Source organism: Notolepis coatsorum, assembly GCF_963971535.1.
Source record: "Notolepis coatsorum genome assembly, chromosome: 1".
NCBI lineage: Eukaryota > Metazoa > Chordata > Actinopteri > Aulopiformes > Paralepididae > Notolepis > Notolepis coatsorum.
Window position 1 is genome coordinate 276870275 of NC_140165.1, and position 16201 is coordinate 276886475.

Genomic DNA, 16201 nt, shown 5'->3' on the forward strand with positions numbered 1-16201 from the left:
ACTTGTGTCAATACAACACAGGCCTTCAAACATGTACAGTAGTATAGACCTGGGCCCGATTTTAACCCAGAGAGAGTCCTAAATAGTCTACACTGTTTTATATTCAAATTCATGCCAGGGGTGTATTTGTAGTATATTTTGGATACCTGTGTCAATACAACACAGGTCCTTCAAACACGTAGCCTAGACCTGGGCCCGATTTGAACCCAGAGAGAGTCCTAAATAGTATACACTGTTTTCTATTCAAATTCATGCCACTCTTCAAGTTTAAAGTTCAAGTTTTGTTTTATTTGTCACGTATAAAGTACATGTACATTACAGTGAAATGCTTGCTTCTGTATGAGCCCCCTGAGAATGTGCTTCACAGTAAAAGTAAAAAGAATAAAGTCCAAACACTACAAATATACAAACGAAAGTACAGAATGAAGTACAAAATGCAAACTTAAAAAGAAATAATGCTCAAATTTGGTATGGATGTAGTGCAAATCTTTTTGTAATAAATAGATACAATATGGGGTAGTATTCAGATTCAGATTACTTTATTCACCATATTGTATATACAAATGGAACGTGATTTGACATTACAGTGCATGATTTTTTTTCACAAATAGGAATAACAATAATAAATGAATAAGTGCAAAACAGGACAGAACAGTGAGACAACAATAAGACAGTAAAGGTGCAGTGGTTTGGGACATGGATACAGTGCAGCACAAAGGGCAGCCGATCACCCGGTCCCTCTCCGCCGAGCGTATCACCCGCTGCAGCTTGGCCTTGTCCCTGCAGGGAACCAGGTGATGATGGAGAGGGTGAGGATGGACTGGATGATCATGGTCCTCGGCACCCTGAACTTCCTCAGCTGACGTAGGAAGAACATCCTCTTCCGGGCCTTTTTGTTGAGAGCGATGGTGTTCAGCTCGCATTTTAGGTCCCGGGAGAGTGTCATGCCGAGGAAGCGGCAGGACCCCACAGAGGCCACCGGGGTGCCTCCCAGAATGATCGGGTGGGTGGGGGGCTGCCTTCCGCCTGAAGTCCACTACCATCTCCACTGTTTGCTGGGCGTTGAGGTCCAGGTTGTTGCAGCTGCACCAGCTCTGCAGCCTCTCGATCTCCCTCCTGTAGGCAGACTCATCCCCCATGGATATGAGACCCACCAGGGTGGTATCGTCCGCAAACTTCAGGAGTTTGACCGAGGGGTGCAGAGAGACGCAGCTGTTGGTGTACAGGGAGAATAGTAGTGGGGACAGAACGCAGCCCTGTAGGGAGCCAGTACTGATGGACTTGGGATCGGAGATGTTGATTCCCAACTTCACCCGCTGTGTCCTGTTAGTCAGGAAGTCCGTAATCCACCTGCAGGTAGAGTCCGGCACCTGCAGCAGGGACATCTGATGCTCCAGGATGTGCGGGAGGATGGTGTTGAAGTCCACCAACAGAATCCTGGCGTAGGTCCCTGCAGTGTCCAGGTGTTCCAGGACGTAATGCAGAGCCATGTTCACAGCATCGTCCGTGGAACGGTTGGCTCTGTATGCAAACTGCAGGGGGTCTAGAAGAAGAGGGTCTGTGGTGGACTTCAGGTGGACCAGGACAAGGCGCTCAAAAGTTGAAAGTGTCTTAAGTGAATGATAAAGGTGTTTATTTAGTGAGTGTGCATGTGGGTGTGCAATGAACATATATTGATGGGTTAGTGTTGCATAGAGTCATTGAGCATTCTGATGGTTGGGGATAGAATTAAGCTCCTTTTGAGTCTTAAATTGATATTTCACTTTAGTAGAACTTGTCAAGTTTCAGCAGTCGTACCTCTATCAATCGTGTTTGTTTCAGGCTTGATTTAAAAAAAAAATTGTGTTCAATGCCTTAAATGGTCTGGCCCCTCAGTACCTAGCTGACCTTTGTACCCCAGCAAAAAAGTTACTTTTAGATATCCCGAGGTCTAGGCTAAAGACAAAAGGCGACCGAGCTTTTGCGGTGGCTGCCCCTAAACTATGGAACAGTCTTCCACTGCCAATTAGGTCTGCCCAGACCCTAGAGAGTTTCAAAACACAGCTGAAGACTCACCTGTTTTATGGCGTTCTGAGGCTTGGTAAGCCACACATGTGTTGTGTCGTGATTGTTTTTAATGTAGTGTCGTTTTTATGACTGTGTATACTGTATTTTGTATTTCTTTTAGTATTTCTGTTTTTATATTGTAAAGCACTTTGGTACAACTTCGGTTGATTTTAAATGTGCTATAGAAATAAAGTTGACCTTGACCTACAGATAAGCTAGTGACTGCTGCTGTCCCTGACGTGCGCTGTCAACACCACCATTAGTAATGGCATTACCCCCAGCTGTCAGGCTCCTCATTCACTTCCATTAATTTTGAGGACCATGTCTAAAATCATACTTGTGAATTATAAACAAGCAATATTATTATGTGTAATATATTTTAGAAGGTACTTGTATTTTTCTTTTATAGCTAATGTTGTCATTTTCAAATGATATATAGACGACCCTGCACCAGTTTGACCAACTGTTAACTTCTCACGGAATGTTTAGAATCCTCCAGCAAGGCTGCAGGTGACCATGGTAACCACTTCTGTACATTCTATGTAAGGCAAAGACACAACACACTCAAAACCTACTGTACAATAAATAGTCTCAAACGTAATATATTTATAAAGACATCAAATGCCAAAACAAACATGTACCATTGACTCAGAGTTGTCTCCTGCTTTATTGAAATCTTCACAGCAGTAGTTTGTTTAAGTTTATACTGAAGAAGTGTGATTTAAAATGTGTCCAAAATGAATAGAAGTGAATGAGGAGCCTGACACCTGGGAGAAATGGTGTCTGGTGATATCGGCAATGGACGACAGGGACAGCAGTGGCAGCTAATTTTCTTAGATGGAGGTAAGTATATAGTAAGTTCTACTAAAGTGAAATGTCCCTTTAAGTTATGAAACTTCACTTTTCAATAAAGTATTCATCTATCACAATGTTCGTTCTAGAAATTGCCCTGGGGACCTCAAAATGTATACACTTGAAAATAAATGAACTTGTTTCCTTTATCTGTGCGAGAAAACGCCTTTATGCAAAGTAGGCATGACTGTTCACACCCCAATCAGTCCACCTGCCTTCATTTAAATTCATTAGCCCCTGTCGCCACAACATGGCGGCGCTCTCTCTCTACTATCGCTCTCCTCCGCCGTAACTCGTGGTTAAGTAGCTGCAGCGGCGGGTTGCGAGTGAACTCTCTTGTCGTCTCCGGCTTCAGGATGGCCAAGACTGGGTTCTTCGACTCCAAGTCTCTGCTGGACTTACACAAGAAGGTGAGAGCGGCCTCTTGTCCATAACACCACAAGCTGTCAGGGAAACATTCACCCACACAGGCCAGCTTAGCGGCATACCTGTGTGGCAGGCCAGCGCGCGCTAATTGCTATGTTAATTAGGCCCGCCGCCCAACTGTCAATTTAATGACTCAAATACAATAAACGTACACGGTTTTAATTACCCAAATACAATACACGTACAGGGGTTTGTCTTGCGGACCTAAATGCAAAGATACTGACCAGTTTACAAAGATCCACAGACCTCAGACGGCTCACCACCATAATACTACCACATACATTAGGCACCCACAGACAGTGGTTTACCACAGACACTGTTTGAATCTGGAAACGATAGCCTGCACTAAAAGAACAGATTCATTGATTGGCATGCATTTCAGATGTGGGTGCTTGCTGTTTAGATATTTTGACAATTACAGCAGGACTTCACATTAGCATCTTCTAATTAATTAGCAGTCTTTGATTAAGTGTATCATTTACATTTCCTATCCTAATCGCAAGCGACATCATTTTGATTAACCTAGTAAATATCTGATGTTCCTTTAGCCTAAATAAAGAACAACACATTTCAATTTCTCATCTTTACTTTTATTATAATCATATTCTTCAATTCAGACTTGGTGGTAATCCTGGATAGACTGTCTTTACTATTCTTTCTAAATGACTCATAAGAGTCTGTCATCCGATGTGGAAAATTACTAAGTAGCATACCTTTTACTCTAGTACTAAACTGAAGTACAAATACGAGATAGCCACCCTAATTCAAATATCCTCTTAATTGTTTTCAGTTTTATCTAAATAACCTGTTTTCTTTTTTTTAAAGAGGTTTTGCATGTACAATGTGATGGATCAGAAATATGAACGCTTTCCACTTGGAGCTAACTATATGCATTTATTAAAGGCCCAATCTGTAATCCATATACAAATTGATAACACCATCACCAAAAGTAAGAAGAATGGAGACATGTTTACCTTCTCTAGTTGATTGACTGAGCTCTTGATACAACCTGGACAACAGGTAAATACACAGTATGGGTTCTTAACTCTTTGCTCTATTTTGTGGCTGTAAAATGTTTGTTTACATTAGTAATATTCATAAAGAGTCAAACTGATCTATATTCTGATTTACATCCATCAAATCAAATCTTTCAGGAATGTATGTTAATATACTTCATATGAAAAAGAAAAAAAAACACAGATTGGGCCGCTAAAAGGGTTGGTGGCCCAGTTATTACCCTGTAGGCTTCCTCTTAAGTTGGCTAACTGTTAACACTTTGATTGCCCAACCCGAGTTTTATCGGGTTTACCCCCCGCGGGTTGAATGCCCACTCACGAGAATTCTCGTATTTTCTCGTTTTTTTTTTATTGGCGATCTGAAATCATATTTCATCAACCAAGTCTACCGTTGGAAAATCAGCCACTCCAGGCACTCAGATGTGAAAAAAGCGCCCCCTATCGTCTCCCAGATGGTAATTCACCCTTTTGGATGGGATTCAATGAAAATGAATGAGAAAAAAAAAATCCGGACTCCACATTTTACTTCTCACTCACGCAGCCGGGGTCGATCAGCTCCACTCTGGAGCCTCAGAGCAGCAGGGATTATGTGTTTATACAGTATACTTGTGGGATCAATAAAAGGATCGATTTTTTTCGAAGGGCGATCAGGAATTGGAATAATCCATTTGGATACCATCTGATCTCGGGTAAGGAATCTATGTTACCAGTCATAGGATAATCAGACCCGTTTTCACGGAGATATAAGCTTTTATGTGATTATGTGATATGGCTGTTTGACTCTAAGAGTGATCAGGAACTGAGAGAATTGATTTTCAGCGCGTGGCACCAGCGTGCACACGTACACATATACTATCGATAATCTAGCATTTATTTGAAAACGATTCATAAATAGGCCGCAAAATGACAACGTTCTAGAATATTCCAGTAAAGGGCGATTATCATAGAATGTCTTCTTTTTTCCGTGAAACCAAGTGCTTTTCAAAATGCTATCAAACGGAAATGAACCGATACAAAAACAATCTGCTTCGACAATGTTGACTGGAAATGGGTCATTGATAATGCGACGGGCAGATTAGACGCATGAAATGAATGAATGAATGAGAACTTTATTTAACAGATTGCAGAATGGGTACAATACAGTACGGCGCAATACACACAATTGTTAAGGGGATGCAGACCAGAGAAAGACGTTTGTCTTGTTTACATCAGGGTCCCCCATTTTCAATTCATATCGACATTTATGACATACACAACATACATGACATTAACATGATGTAAACAAGACAAACGTCTTTCTCTGGTCTGCATCCCCTTAACAATTGTGTGTATTGCGCCGTACTGTATTGTACCCATTCTGCAATCTGTTAAATAAAGTTTTCATTCATTCATTCATTTCTCCCCCACTACTCCTCCAACGGGTGTTTGTGCGACCATGTCGACCTGAACAATGGGGGATTAATGAGAACGAGCCGCCTCGGAGAGAAGACGGCCGCTGCTGCTGGAGCTGGACCGAGTCAGCGGCGAAACCACCGCTTCGCGTCGCCCCGCTGGCTCTTCCGGCAGCCGGGGAGAAACCACCGCTTCGTGTCGCCCCGCTGGCTCTTCCGCTTCACAGCGCGGCAGTGGGCGATAAGGGGGGCGTGCTAGCGCGCGGTCACGTGGGCTTAGTGGCCAATCAGAGAAACCCGGAAACCGAACTGCGTTGTATTTGGCATAGACGCGTTGGGGACAGGGGTTAGAGAGTTCCCATGTGACTGTAGTGGGCGGAGATGGAGTAATAAATACATGTAGTGAGCATATGCGTACATGGTGACAGTAGAATCAAGTATAAGAAAATTGTGAAATTGAGTAATAGATAGAACTACTGCAAGATAAAAGATTTAAAAAGATTAAATTAGAATAACAGGAACAGTGTATTGCACTACCAAAGCGTATGTATGTATACAGGATGAGATACAAGACAATAGCTCAGGGCCGTATGCCCCGGGGGGCAGGAGGAACCACTCAGAATTGGTCAGGGCAGAGCAGGTAAGGTTCAGCACTGCAGGCCAGACGGAAGGCGGTATGAAGCTGTTCAATGGGACCGGTTGAGATGGAGACTGAGGTTAAAAAGGTTCTCCCATGTCTGCAGAAAAGCAGACATGGGAGCAAATAGACATCCTAACTAAACTAGACAGATTAATCATTTTTTTTAATCTACTTTTTCTACCCTCCCCTGTCTCGAACGTTGTTAGGCCATGCCTCCCACAAGCCGGCTGCAATGTGGACGAAGCCTTGCATCACGTGTCCCCTCCGGTACTCGAGGAGGCAGCCGTCGCATCTTTTCACCTGCACAGCGCGATCTCTCAGCGGCGAGGGTCTGCGTGGGAGGGACGCGCCACCCTCGTCGCTTCCTGATTCTACTGCGCAGGCGCACCAACCGACCTGTAGGAGTCGCTGTCCACAACGTCCGATCCCCACCCACCAGCTTCCCACCCTAATACTGCCAATTGTATTAGTATGAACGACCAGCCAAGCTGGTAGCAACGCCGAGAGCTGGGCTCGAACCCAGCATCTCCTGCGTTGGTGGCGAGCGCCTTGCCCACTGCGCCGCCTACTAGACAGATTAATCTAAGGGTCAGTCCCTGACCAGGTGAGATCAGGGTAGGTTGAAGGAGAGCGAGAAAAGATGGGTCTTAACACATTGAGTGCCAGCCATGAGAAATCTCGTGATTTCATGCCATTCGTTGAGTGCCATGGACAAATCTCGTTATTTAATCGTTATTGCTTTTATTAGCGATATCTATTCATATCCATTCATTTTTCATCAATCTAGCCCCACGTTATCATTGGGACTGTCTATGAGCTCGAACAGGAAAAATACCGCCCCCTATTGTCTCCCGGATGGTAATGCACCCATTGGATTGGACTCAATGGAAATGCATGGGGGAAAAAAAACTTGGAATCCACATTTTACTTCTCAGGCATGTAACCGGAGACGATTGGATTCATTGTGGACACTCGGAGCAGCGTGGATTATGTGTTTCTAGTACCTAACGTTGGATCAATAAACGCGATCGATATTTGGAATGGCATGGCAATCAGGAATTGGAATAATCTTTTTGCAGAACATCTGATGTGAGGTAAGGAATCTGTTACCAGTAGGGATGGGTATCGTTAGGATTGTATCGATACTACTACTCTTATCGATACTGCTTAACGGTTCGGTACTTTATCGATACTCTTATCGGTTTTTTTATTTAGCAAAAAAAAAATTATTAACACTTTCAGAGCCCAAGCTTAAAGGAAAACTCCAACATTTTGGGAAATTAGCTTATTTAACATCTTCCCTGGAGTTAGACAAGAAGATACATACCTTTTTCGTCTCTGTGTGCATTTAGCTTAGGGAACAGTCGCTCCGTTAGCGTAGCTTAGCTTCATCACTGGAAGTTGGAGAGGGTTAGAGCCTGACGTTCCCTACAGTCACCAAATGCACTCCAAATACAACTCCAAAACGTTCCTGTATAGAGCTGCCGCGGTATCGGTATTACCGCGGTATCGCTGTTACATCATGCCCACCGCAGAGTTGGGCTGAATACCGCATCACAGCTGTTTTTTATAATAATAATAAAGTACCCTGCTCTCGTTGGGCTTGCGGCTCTGCAGATATACCCTACTTCTCTGTCGAGGTTCCAAGCGACCCTATTGGGTACCAGAAAAGTCACATGAAACACTGCAGACCACTGATTGGTCAGAAGAGATACGCGTCACACGTTGGAGCGTCTTGCAGTGCTTTTACTTCCTGAATGTCAGCCATTGATCAGAGCTCACAGTCACAACACGGCTAATACGTTAGCTCCCACCGGAGACCGGAGTGGATTACCGTCGCTCCTCAGGGAACGAGGCATAATGATTTTACTGCAACGAAATGTTATAATAAAAGCCCTTCGTTCTATACACTTGTCTGATTGAAAACTTTATTAACAGACCGCAGAATGGGTACAACTCGGCACGCTCTGAGCAAAGAAAGGAACTGAGATATGAATTGAGTAACGCTTGCCTTGCTATGGTCCGGTAAATACGCTGATGTTATTGAACGTGTAACTATATAATGTTAATGCCACAAAACGAATGCTTTTGTAATCATAAGTAGTAACGTTGTAATAAGAAGAAGAAGAAAGGGTCGGGGGGGGTAACCGGCGGGCGCGCCGCTACCACCCCTGCCCGCGACACAGAGGGGCGACTTCGAATCCGTGTTTCACTTTTAATAACGAATGCGTGCTTGCCGAATCCCAAACAATATTCATGCTGCAAAGTCATCCTCTAAAGATAGACATTTAGACTAGAGCCAGGCTATATGCTATAAAGAGTAGACTACAAAAGAAATGCATTCAAACTTTTTTTTTTTTTTTTTTTGTGTGCGGTAATAACCGCAGCGATAGGAAATATTTCGCAAATTTGTGCGGTAAGGAAAACATCAATACCGCGGCAGCTCTATTCCTGTAAACATGTTGTGACCTGTGTATTTACCACGTGGAGAAATAAAAAATAATTGAATTAGACAATTACGTTTTCTAAGCAGATATACTCTGAAAATTTTTTTGCCGAATGACTCCTCTCTGAGCGCAGTCAGTGATTTCTATGTGGAAGCCGTATTTGTTTACATTCTCATTCATTCAAAGGATCCGAACCGATTGAAGTTTATGGATACCATGACTTAAAATCCTCTTACCTTGACGATTAAAAGCCTCCCCAATTTAGAAAACAGTAATCCAATGGCTGGTATTGATATACTACTAACTACTGCACGCTAACGGAGCTAACACTAAAGCTAATATAATGACATCCTTTCTGGGGGGTTTCAAAATAAAAGAGCGACGTCTATAGCAGCGGAATACGTTTATTTTGTACATTATCTAACGTTAACACGAACCTAAACTAACGTTACAACTAACCTAAAGTTAGTTTAGGTTCGTGTTAACGTTAGATGATCTACAAAATAAACGTATTCCGTATGAATCTTCTTGTCTAACTCCAGGGAAGATGTTAAATAAGCTAATTTCCCAAAATGTTGGAGTTTTCCTTTAATCTTGATTTACCGCTTGAATGCCCACCATCCACTTCAATGTTAGCGTTAATAACGCCTAATCTATGTTTGAAATTATGTGTCTAATCTGCCCGTCGCTTATCAATGACTCATTTTCCAGTCAACATTGTCGAAGCGGATTGTTTTTGAAAAGCCCTCGTTTTCAAGGAAAATATAAATATTCCATGATAATCGCCCTTTACCGGAATATTCTAGAATACACAAAAACATCATGTCATTTTTCGGCCTATTTATGAATCGTTTTCAAATAAACGCTAGATTATCGATAGTATATGTGTACGTATGCACTAGGGCTGCAACTAATGACTAATTTGGTAGTCGACTAATCTGCCGATTATTTTTTCGATTAGTCGACTAATCGAAAACCAATGTAAATAACATTTTTTTTTTTTTTTTTTTTTTTTAATTACCTATCTTTGTGAAAGTGGCTTCTCAGCTCTGGTCCAGCTGAAGACAGAGCAGAGGAACAGATTGGACATTGAGCATGACCTCAGAGTTGCTTGTCTACCATCACCCCAGACTTTGAGACTCTTGTCTAGAGCTGCCGCGATTACCGCGGTATCGCTGTTACATCACGGCCACCGCAGAGTAGGCTGAATACCGCGTCACCGCTGTTTTTTATAATAATAATAATAAATTATCCTCCTCTTGTTGGGCTTGCGGCTCTGCAGATATACCCTACTCCTCTCTCGAGGTTCCAAGCGACCCTATTGGGTACCAGAAAAGTCACGTGAAACATTGCAGACCACTGATTGGTCAGAAGAGAGTCGCGTCACACGTTGTAGCGTCATGCAGTGTGTTACCACCAATCGGCAAGCGAGTATTAGGTTTTTACTTCCTGAATGTCAGATCATCACAACACGGCTAATAACGTTAGCTTTAACTCTCCGCCGGAGTGGACTACGATCGCTCCTAAGGAGTACTAAACGAGACATAATGATTTTACTGTCTGCAACGAATGTTATAATAAAAGCCCTTCGTTCTATACACTTGTCTGATTGAAAACTTTATTAACAGACCGCAGAATGGGACAACTCGGCACGCTCTGAGCAAAGAAAGGAACTGAGATATGAATAGAGTATTGCTTGCCTTGCTATTGTCCGGTAAATACGCTGATGTTATTGAACGTATAACTATATAATGTTAATGCCACAAAACGAATGCCTTTATTATAAAGTAGTAACTTTATAGTAATAATAATAAGAAAGGGTCGGGGGGGTTAGGGGTAACCACCCCTGCCCGCGACACCGAGTGAACGGCGCACGACCAGAGGGTAAACTTCGAATCCGTGTTTCACTTTCAATAACTAATGCGTGCTTGCCGAATCCCAAACAATATTCATGCTGCAAAGTCATCCTCTAAAAATAGACATTTAGACTAGAGGCAGGCTATATGCTATAAAGAGTAGACTACTACTAAAAAAAAAAATGCATTCAAACTTTTTTTTTTAATTTTTTGTGTAATAACCGCGGCGGTAGGAAATATTTTGCAAATTTGTGCGGTAAGGAAATAATCAATACCGCGGCAGCTCTACTCTTGTCAGGACCAAACAACAACATCATAACATGATGATCCCATAGCAAATTAAAATAATGACTCATGAAACATTTGAATTTGGATCTTTAAGCCACTTTAAATGAAAATGTATTTGAAGAACAATACAGCAATCACTCATAACAAGATAAATAAATTAAATAATACAAATTAAAGTGGAAGTGTACTTTAAATAACTTTTGTTTGCTGTGTGTGAGAGGAGTCCGTGTGTGTGTGTATGTGTGTGTGTCTTACTCTGATCGCTGTGTGAGTGAGAGGAGTGTGTACTGTGTAATTTGTGTGTGTGTCTTACTCTGATCGCTGTGTGAGTGAGAGGTGTGTACTGTGTAATTTGTGTATGTGTGTGTGTCTTACTCTGATCGCTGTGTGTGAGTGAGAGGAGTGTGAATGTGTGTGTGTCTTACTCTGATCGCTGTGTGTGAGAGAGAGGAGTGTGAATGTGTGTGTGTCTTACTCTGATCGCTGTGTGTGAGTGAGAGGAGTGTGTATGTGTGTGTGTCTTACTCTGATCGCTGTGTGTGAGTGAGAGGAGTGTGTATGTGTGTGTCTTACTCTGATCGCTGTGTGTGAGTGAGAGGAGTGAGTGCGTGTGTAATGTATTGTGTGTCTAGTCTGATCATCATCTCCTGCAGGGGAACAATGTTTTCAATGTCCAAAATTTGCTATGGGATCATCATGTTATGATGTTGTCTGGAACCCTGAGAAGCCACTCTCACAAAGATAGGTAGTGCACAAAAAAAAAAAAAAAATTAAATAATTTTTTTTTCTTTTTTTAAATGACTAATCGACGCAACAATTTCTCGTCAACGATTTTTTTATAATCGACGTCGTCGATTATGTCGACTAATCGTTGCAGCCCTAGTATGCACGCTATATATGCGATCTGAAAAATCGATTCTCTGATTTCCTCAAAGCGATCGCCCACACACACAAATAACCAATAAATATGAAGTTATATTTGAACCTCTGTTGTCAAGCCTTGTCAATATAACCCACCCCCTTTTCTCACGAATGGAACTGGTGTCGTGGAGTCCGCTTTGAGCGTTTTCCAGGGTTAGCGGCTAACGCTAAGCTTAGCCCAGGGCTCTACGCTAACCTTTGTCACTAGGGGCACAGGTGCTCCTAAATGAAAAAAATTAGGAGCACACAAAGAAATTTAGGAGCACCCAAAAATATTTAGGAGCGCAGTCAAAATATTTCAAGTAAAAGAGTTTTTTTTTTTTTATTATTATTTTTTAATAAATGTATATTTGTACTGTGCATGCATGTGTAAATTAGCTCTTGCTACAACCCTGCATGTTTACATTTTGTATTTTGTACGTGATGTTCATTAACATGTGATGTCCCTATCAAATAAACTATCAAATCAAACTACTGCTACAAAAGTAACAGTCACTTAACTTTAGCTTTTACCCCTTTTATGCATACAATGCCTATGTTTTGGCTGTGTTGCTCTTCTAGAGAAATAATCCTTTCAGGGTTGCCTATTGAAATACTGTACACCTCCAGTACAGAAACATTGTTTATGAGTTTGCGTGTCAGGTAGACCATTGATTGACAGTCGAGTCTGCCAATTACGTCACACCGCTTGCACTCCGGCCGTCCGGCGCTGCAGCTGTACCCTATTGCCCACCTCTGCTGTTCATAACGCTAGCCAAGTTAGCTGTACACACATACACAGTGGGCCAGTTACTTTGGTGTAGGGGTGTAACAATGCATCGATCCTAAGGGGAAAATTCAACTGCATCGATTTGAAAATGTTAGAATCGATTATCGCAATTTGAATGTGTACAGTGTTCTGTTGTTATCATGTCCGTTACAGTCAACACAACGGCATACGCTACTGCATCAACGTTATGATTAACAAAGCAAGGCATTCGTTTTGTTCCATTAACGTTATATTAATATTGCTTTTGCTAAATCTAGGTGTTCTAAAATATATTGCTATTGGTAAGACTAGAAGTTACATGTCTCGGGAAACTCGCATATCGCAATGGTGGCGTTTCAGGAAGTAAACAAGCCAAATGAGAGCTTCCGATTGGTAATTTGCTTTCTTTCTCATGAAACCAGTCACGTCACTCTACTGTGATTGGACCGTTGGCTTGAGTGCAATGTGGGACTTGTAGTTTTTTAACGATTCTCGCGGCGGATGAAAAAAAAGACGAGAGGGGCTGTAATCTGTACTCGCACAGCGTGCGCGTAAATGATTTTTACGGTTCGCACACATATTTTTAGGGGCATATGCGAGCAATTTGGTCGCACTGTAGAGCCCTGGCTTAGCCTATGTATTACTAGTTAGCAGCTAACATTGCTTGCATCAATTATATTGCATGTCATTGATCTACCGGTCGATCACGGCCGACTGGTTGGGCACCACTGGTCTATAGAAATAAATGCATTCGAACAAGAAACCAATGTATAGTAGACATAGCAATGGCAAAAAAGGTTGAGTGTGAGTAATAATGGCTCGCTGCGGCTCGTTTCTCGTGCAGAGACTGAGAGAGGAGAGAGAGTTTGCAACGTTTAAATTCCTCAAAAAAGAACTCATAGTAATAATTATTTCTAGAGTATCGATAGCAGTACCGATAACGTCGGAGCTTATCAATACTCTGTTTTTTTCTAATTTAGTACCGGTTCCCATTTAGAACCGGGGTCCGGGGGGCATCTCTAGTTACCAGGATGTATTTTTCACATATATCTCAACGTGTCTGTGTGCGTGTATGACGTTAGCGCTGACCAGGTCATAGATGATCGATTTTTCAGCCTGCTTCTCTAGCGTGCATAAGTACACATATACTATCGATAATCTAGCGTTTATTTGAAAACTATTCATAAATCGGATGGAAAATGACAACGTGTTGTTGTGTGTATTCCAGTAAAGAGCTATTATCACGGAATTTTTCTTTTTTTTTCTAGAAATTTCCAAAAACGTCTTTTTCAAAACGGTATAAAACGGAAATGTACAGATGAAAAAAAACAATCCGTTTTGTACATGTTGACTGCAAGTCATTGATAAGCGACAGGCGTATTAGACACAGCCATAATATAGAAATAGCTCCGCGAAAATCATGAAATATCGGGAAATCAGTCTCAAAAGGCTGGCATTCAAGCGATAAATTGCGTGCCCCCTGCTGGCACTCAAAGTGTTAAGCAGGGATTTAAAAGCTTCGACAGAGCAGGCGCCCCTGACGACGGCAGGTAATTTGTTCCACAGGTAGGGAGCGCGGTAGACTAAGGCTCTGTGGCCGGCAGATTTATTTTTAACCCTAGGAATCGATGGAAGCCCCGCATTTTGTGAGCGCAGAGCATGAGCGGGCGAGTATCGAGAGATGATATCGGATAGATAGAGCGGTGCAAGCCCATTAAAAAAATGTTAGGTGAGGAGTAGCACTTTAAAGTCAGATCTGGCTTGAATAGGAAGCCAGTGTAAGGTGGACAAAACTGGTGTGATGTGAACACATTTTCTTGTTTTAGTTAGTATCCGTGCAGCGGCATTTGCACGAGTTGAAGATTTTTGATGCTTGAATTAGGTAGGCCTGAAAAAGGTGCATTACAGTAGTCTAGACGTGATGAGACAAAAGCATGAATTAGGGTTTCAGCATCAGCCAGAGTTAAAATGGGGCCAATTTTTGCGATATTATAAGGATGGAAGAAGGCAATTTTGGTGAAATTTTTTATGTGCATTAAATGAGAGGGAGGAATACGAGTTTTTTTTATGGTGGAGCTCTGAGATACATGACGAGTATCAAAGTTGAGGGAGAGGATCCATCCAATGCGCCTGATGACATCACTGGTGGCCATATTCAAACTCGATTTACACTCAATAACTGTCAAACTAAATGAATAGCAAAACGGTTAAAGGGTTTTAAGCTTTGTGATATTATGTACAAAATAAATAGTTTTTTAGTGAAGTACCCCTTTAACACTTTCAGCGCCAGCCATTATCTCCATCCTTGTAGTCAATGGGCCACGCTTTAAAAGAATGTTTGCAGAGCTATATCTATTTATTTTTTATTTTTTTTTATTCTTTTTTCCCCTCCATTTTTCCTCCGATTTTCTCCCATCCCAATGTTAGTCGTTATGCCAATTCCCAATCCCCTTCCTGGTCGCTGCGCACTTACCCCCCACAGTCAGATCATCTGGGAGAGTGGAGGCTATCACGTGCTTCCTCCGACACACGTCCAGCCAATCAACCGCTTCTTTTCACCTGGCAGCGCGGATATTCTCCGAGAGGGCGTAGCGTGTGGAAGGATCACACTATCCCACTCAGGTCCCATCCGCGCTTAGCAGGCGCCCCGACCGAACTGTAGGAGTCGCTGTTTACAACGACGGACCCACCCCGCTAGCTTCTCCCACCCTCTAATACTGCCAATTGTATTAGTGTGAACGGCCAGCCAAGCTGGTGACAACCCCGGAGCGAATCCAGCTCACAGCTCCGGGGTTGGTGACGAACGCAATCTCCGCTACGCCACCTAACCGCCTCTGCTATATCTATATTCTATATTATAGCTATGGAGACAATACTATGGCTCATTTGACAGTCACTATCTCTCGTCCAACATGTACAAAATTGTTCGTTTTTTCATGTATACATTCGCGTGTTATCCCGTGGTGAATATTGTATAGTTTCAGAGTGATCCTGGCTAATTCCTGGTGGCTGCGTTATGAAGCACTGTGAATTTTGCTAAAGGCGTTCGCGTTGCTCGCCTGGACATGTTACTATTTCCAAATCAAAGGTATATAATGGGTATTATGTAGGGCTGGGCGATATGGCCTAAATATGATATCACGATATTTTCTGACCTTTCGGCGATACACGATACACATCATGATGTTTTATTTTTTTTTCCCCAAACAATTCATTATGAGGCTTACCAAGACAGTATTTGAGTTTGCAAGCTAACATTAAAGACAAAATAAAATACCCATGCATTTAGCATTTTTATATTATATATTAGATTTAGATTATTGGATTATTAGATTATATATTGCATATATTTAGCAATGTGATATTATATGATTTAGATATGAAATATGATGAATTGAAAATGGGGGACCCTGATGTAAACAAGACGAAAGTCTTTCTCTGGTCTGCATCCCCTTAACAATTGTATGTATTGAGCTGTACTGTACCCATTCTGCAATATGTTAATAAAGTTTTAAATCAATCAATCAATCAATAGCATTTTAGCATTTTTATCAAACTACTGTATATTTG

At 42.0% G+C, this 16201-nt stretch overlaps 1 protein-coding gene across 1 annotated transcript in view; it reads left to right on the plus strand.

Moving 5' to 3' along the window:
• Positions 1-3254: 3254 nt before the first annotated feature.
• The window catches only part of ccnp (cyclin P), a gene marked incomplete at both ends in the record, with an annotated part of 59204 nt that continues 46257 nt past the window's right edge, over positions 3255-16201 (plus strand). Inside the window, one exon of the mRNA XM_084310107.1 lies at positions 3255-3308. Within this exon, the coding sequence (XP_084166233.1) occupies positions 3255-3308 (54 nt within the window). The remainder of the gene's footprint in view (positions 3309-16201) is intronic.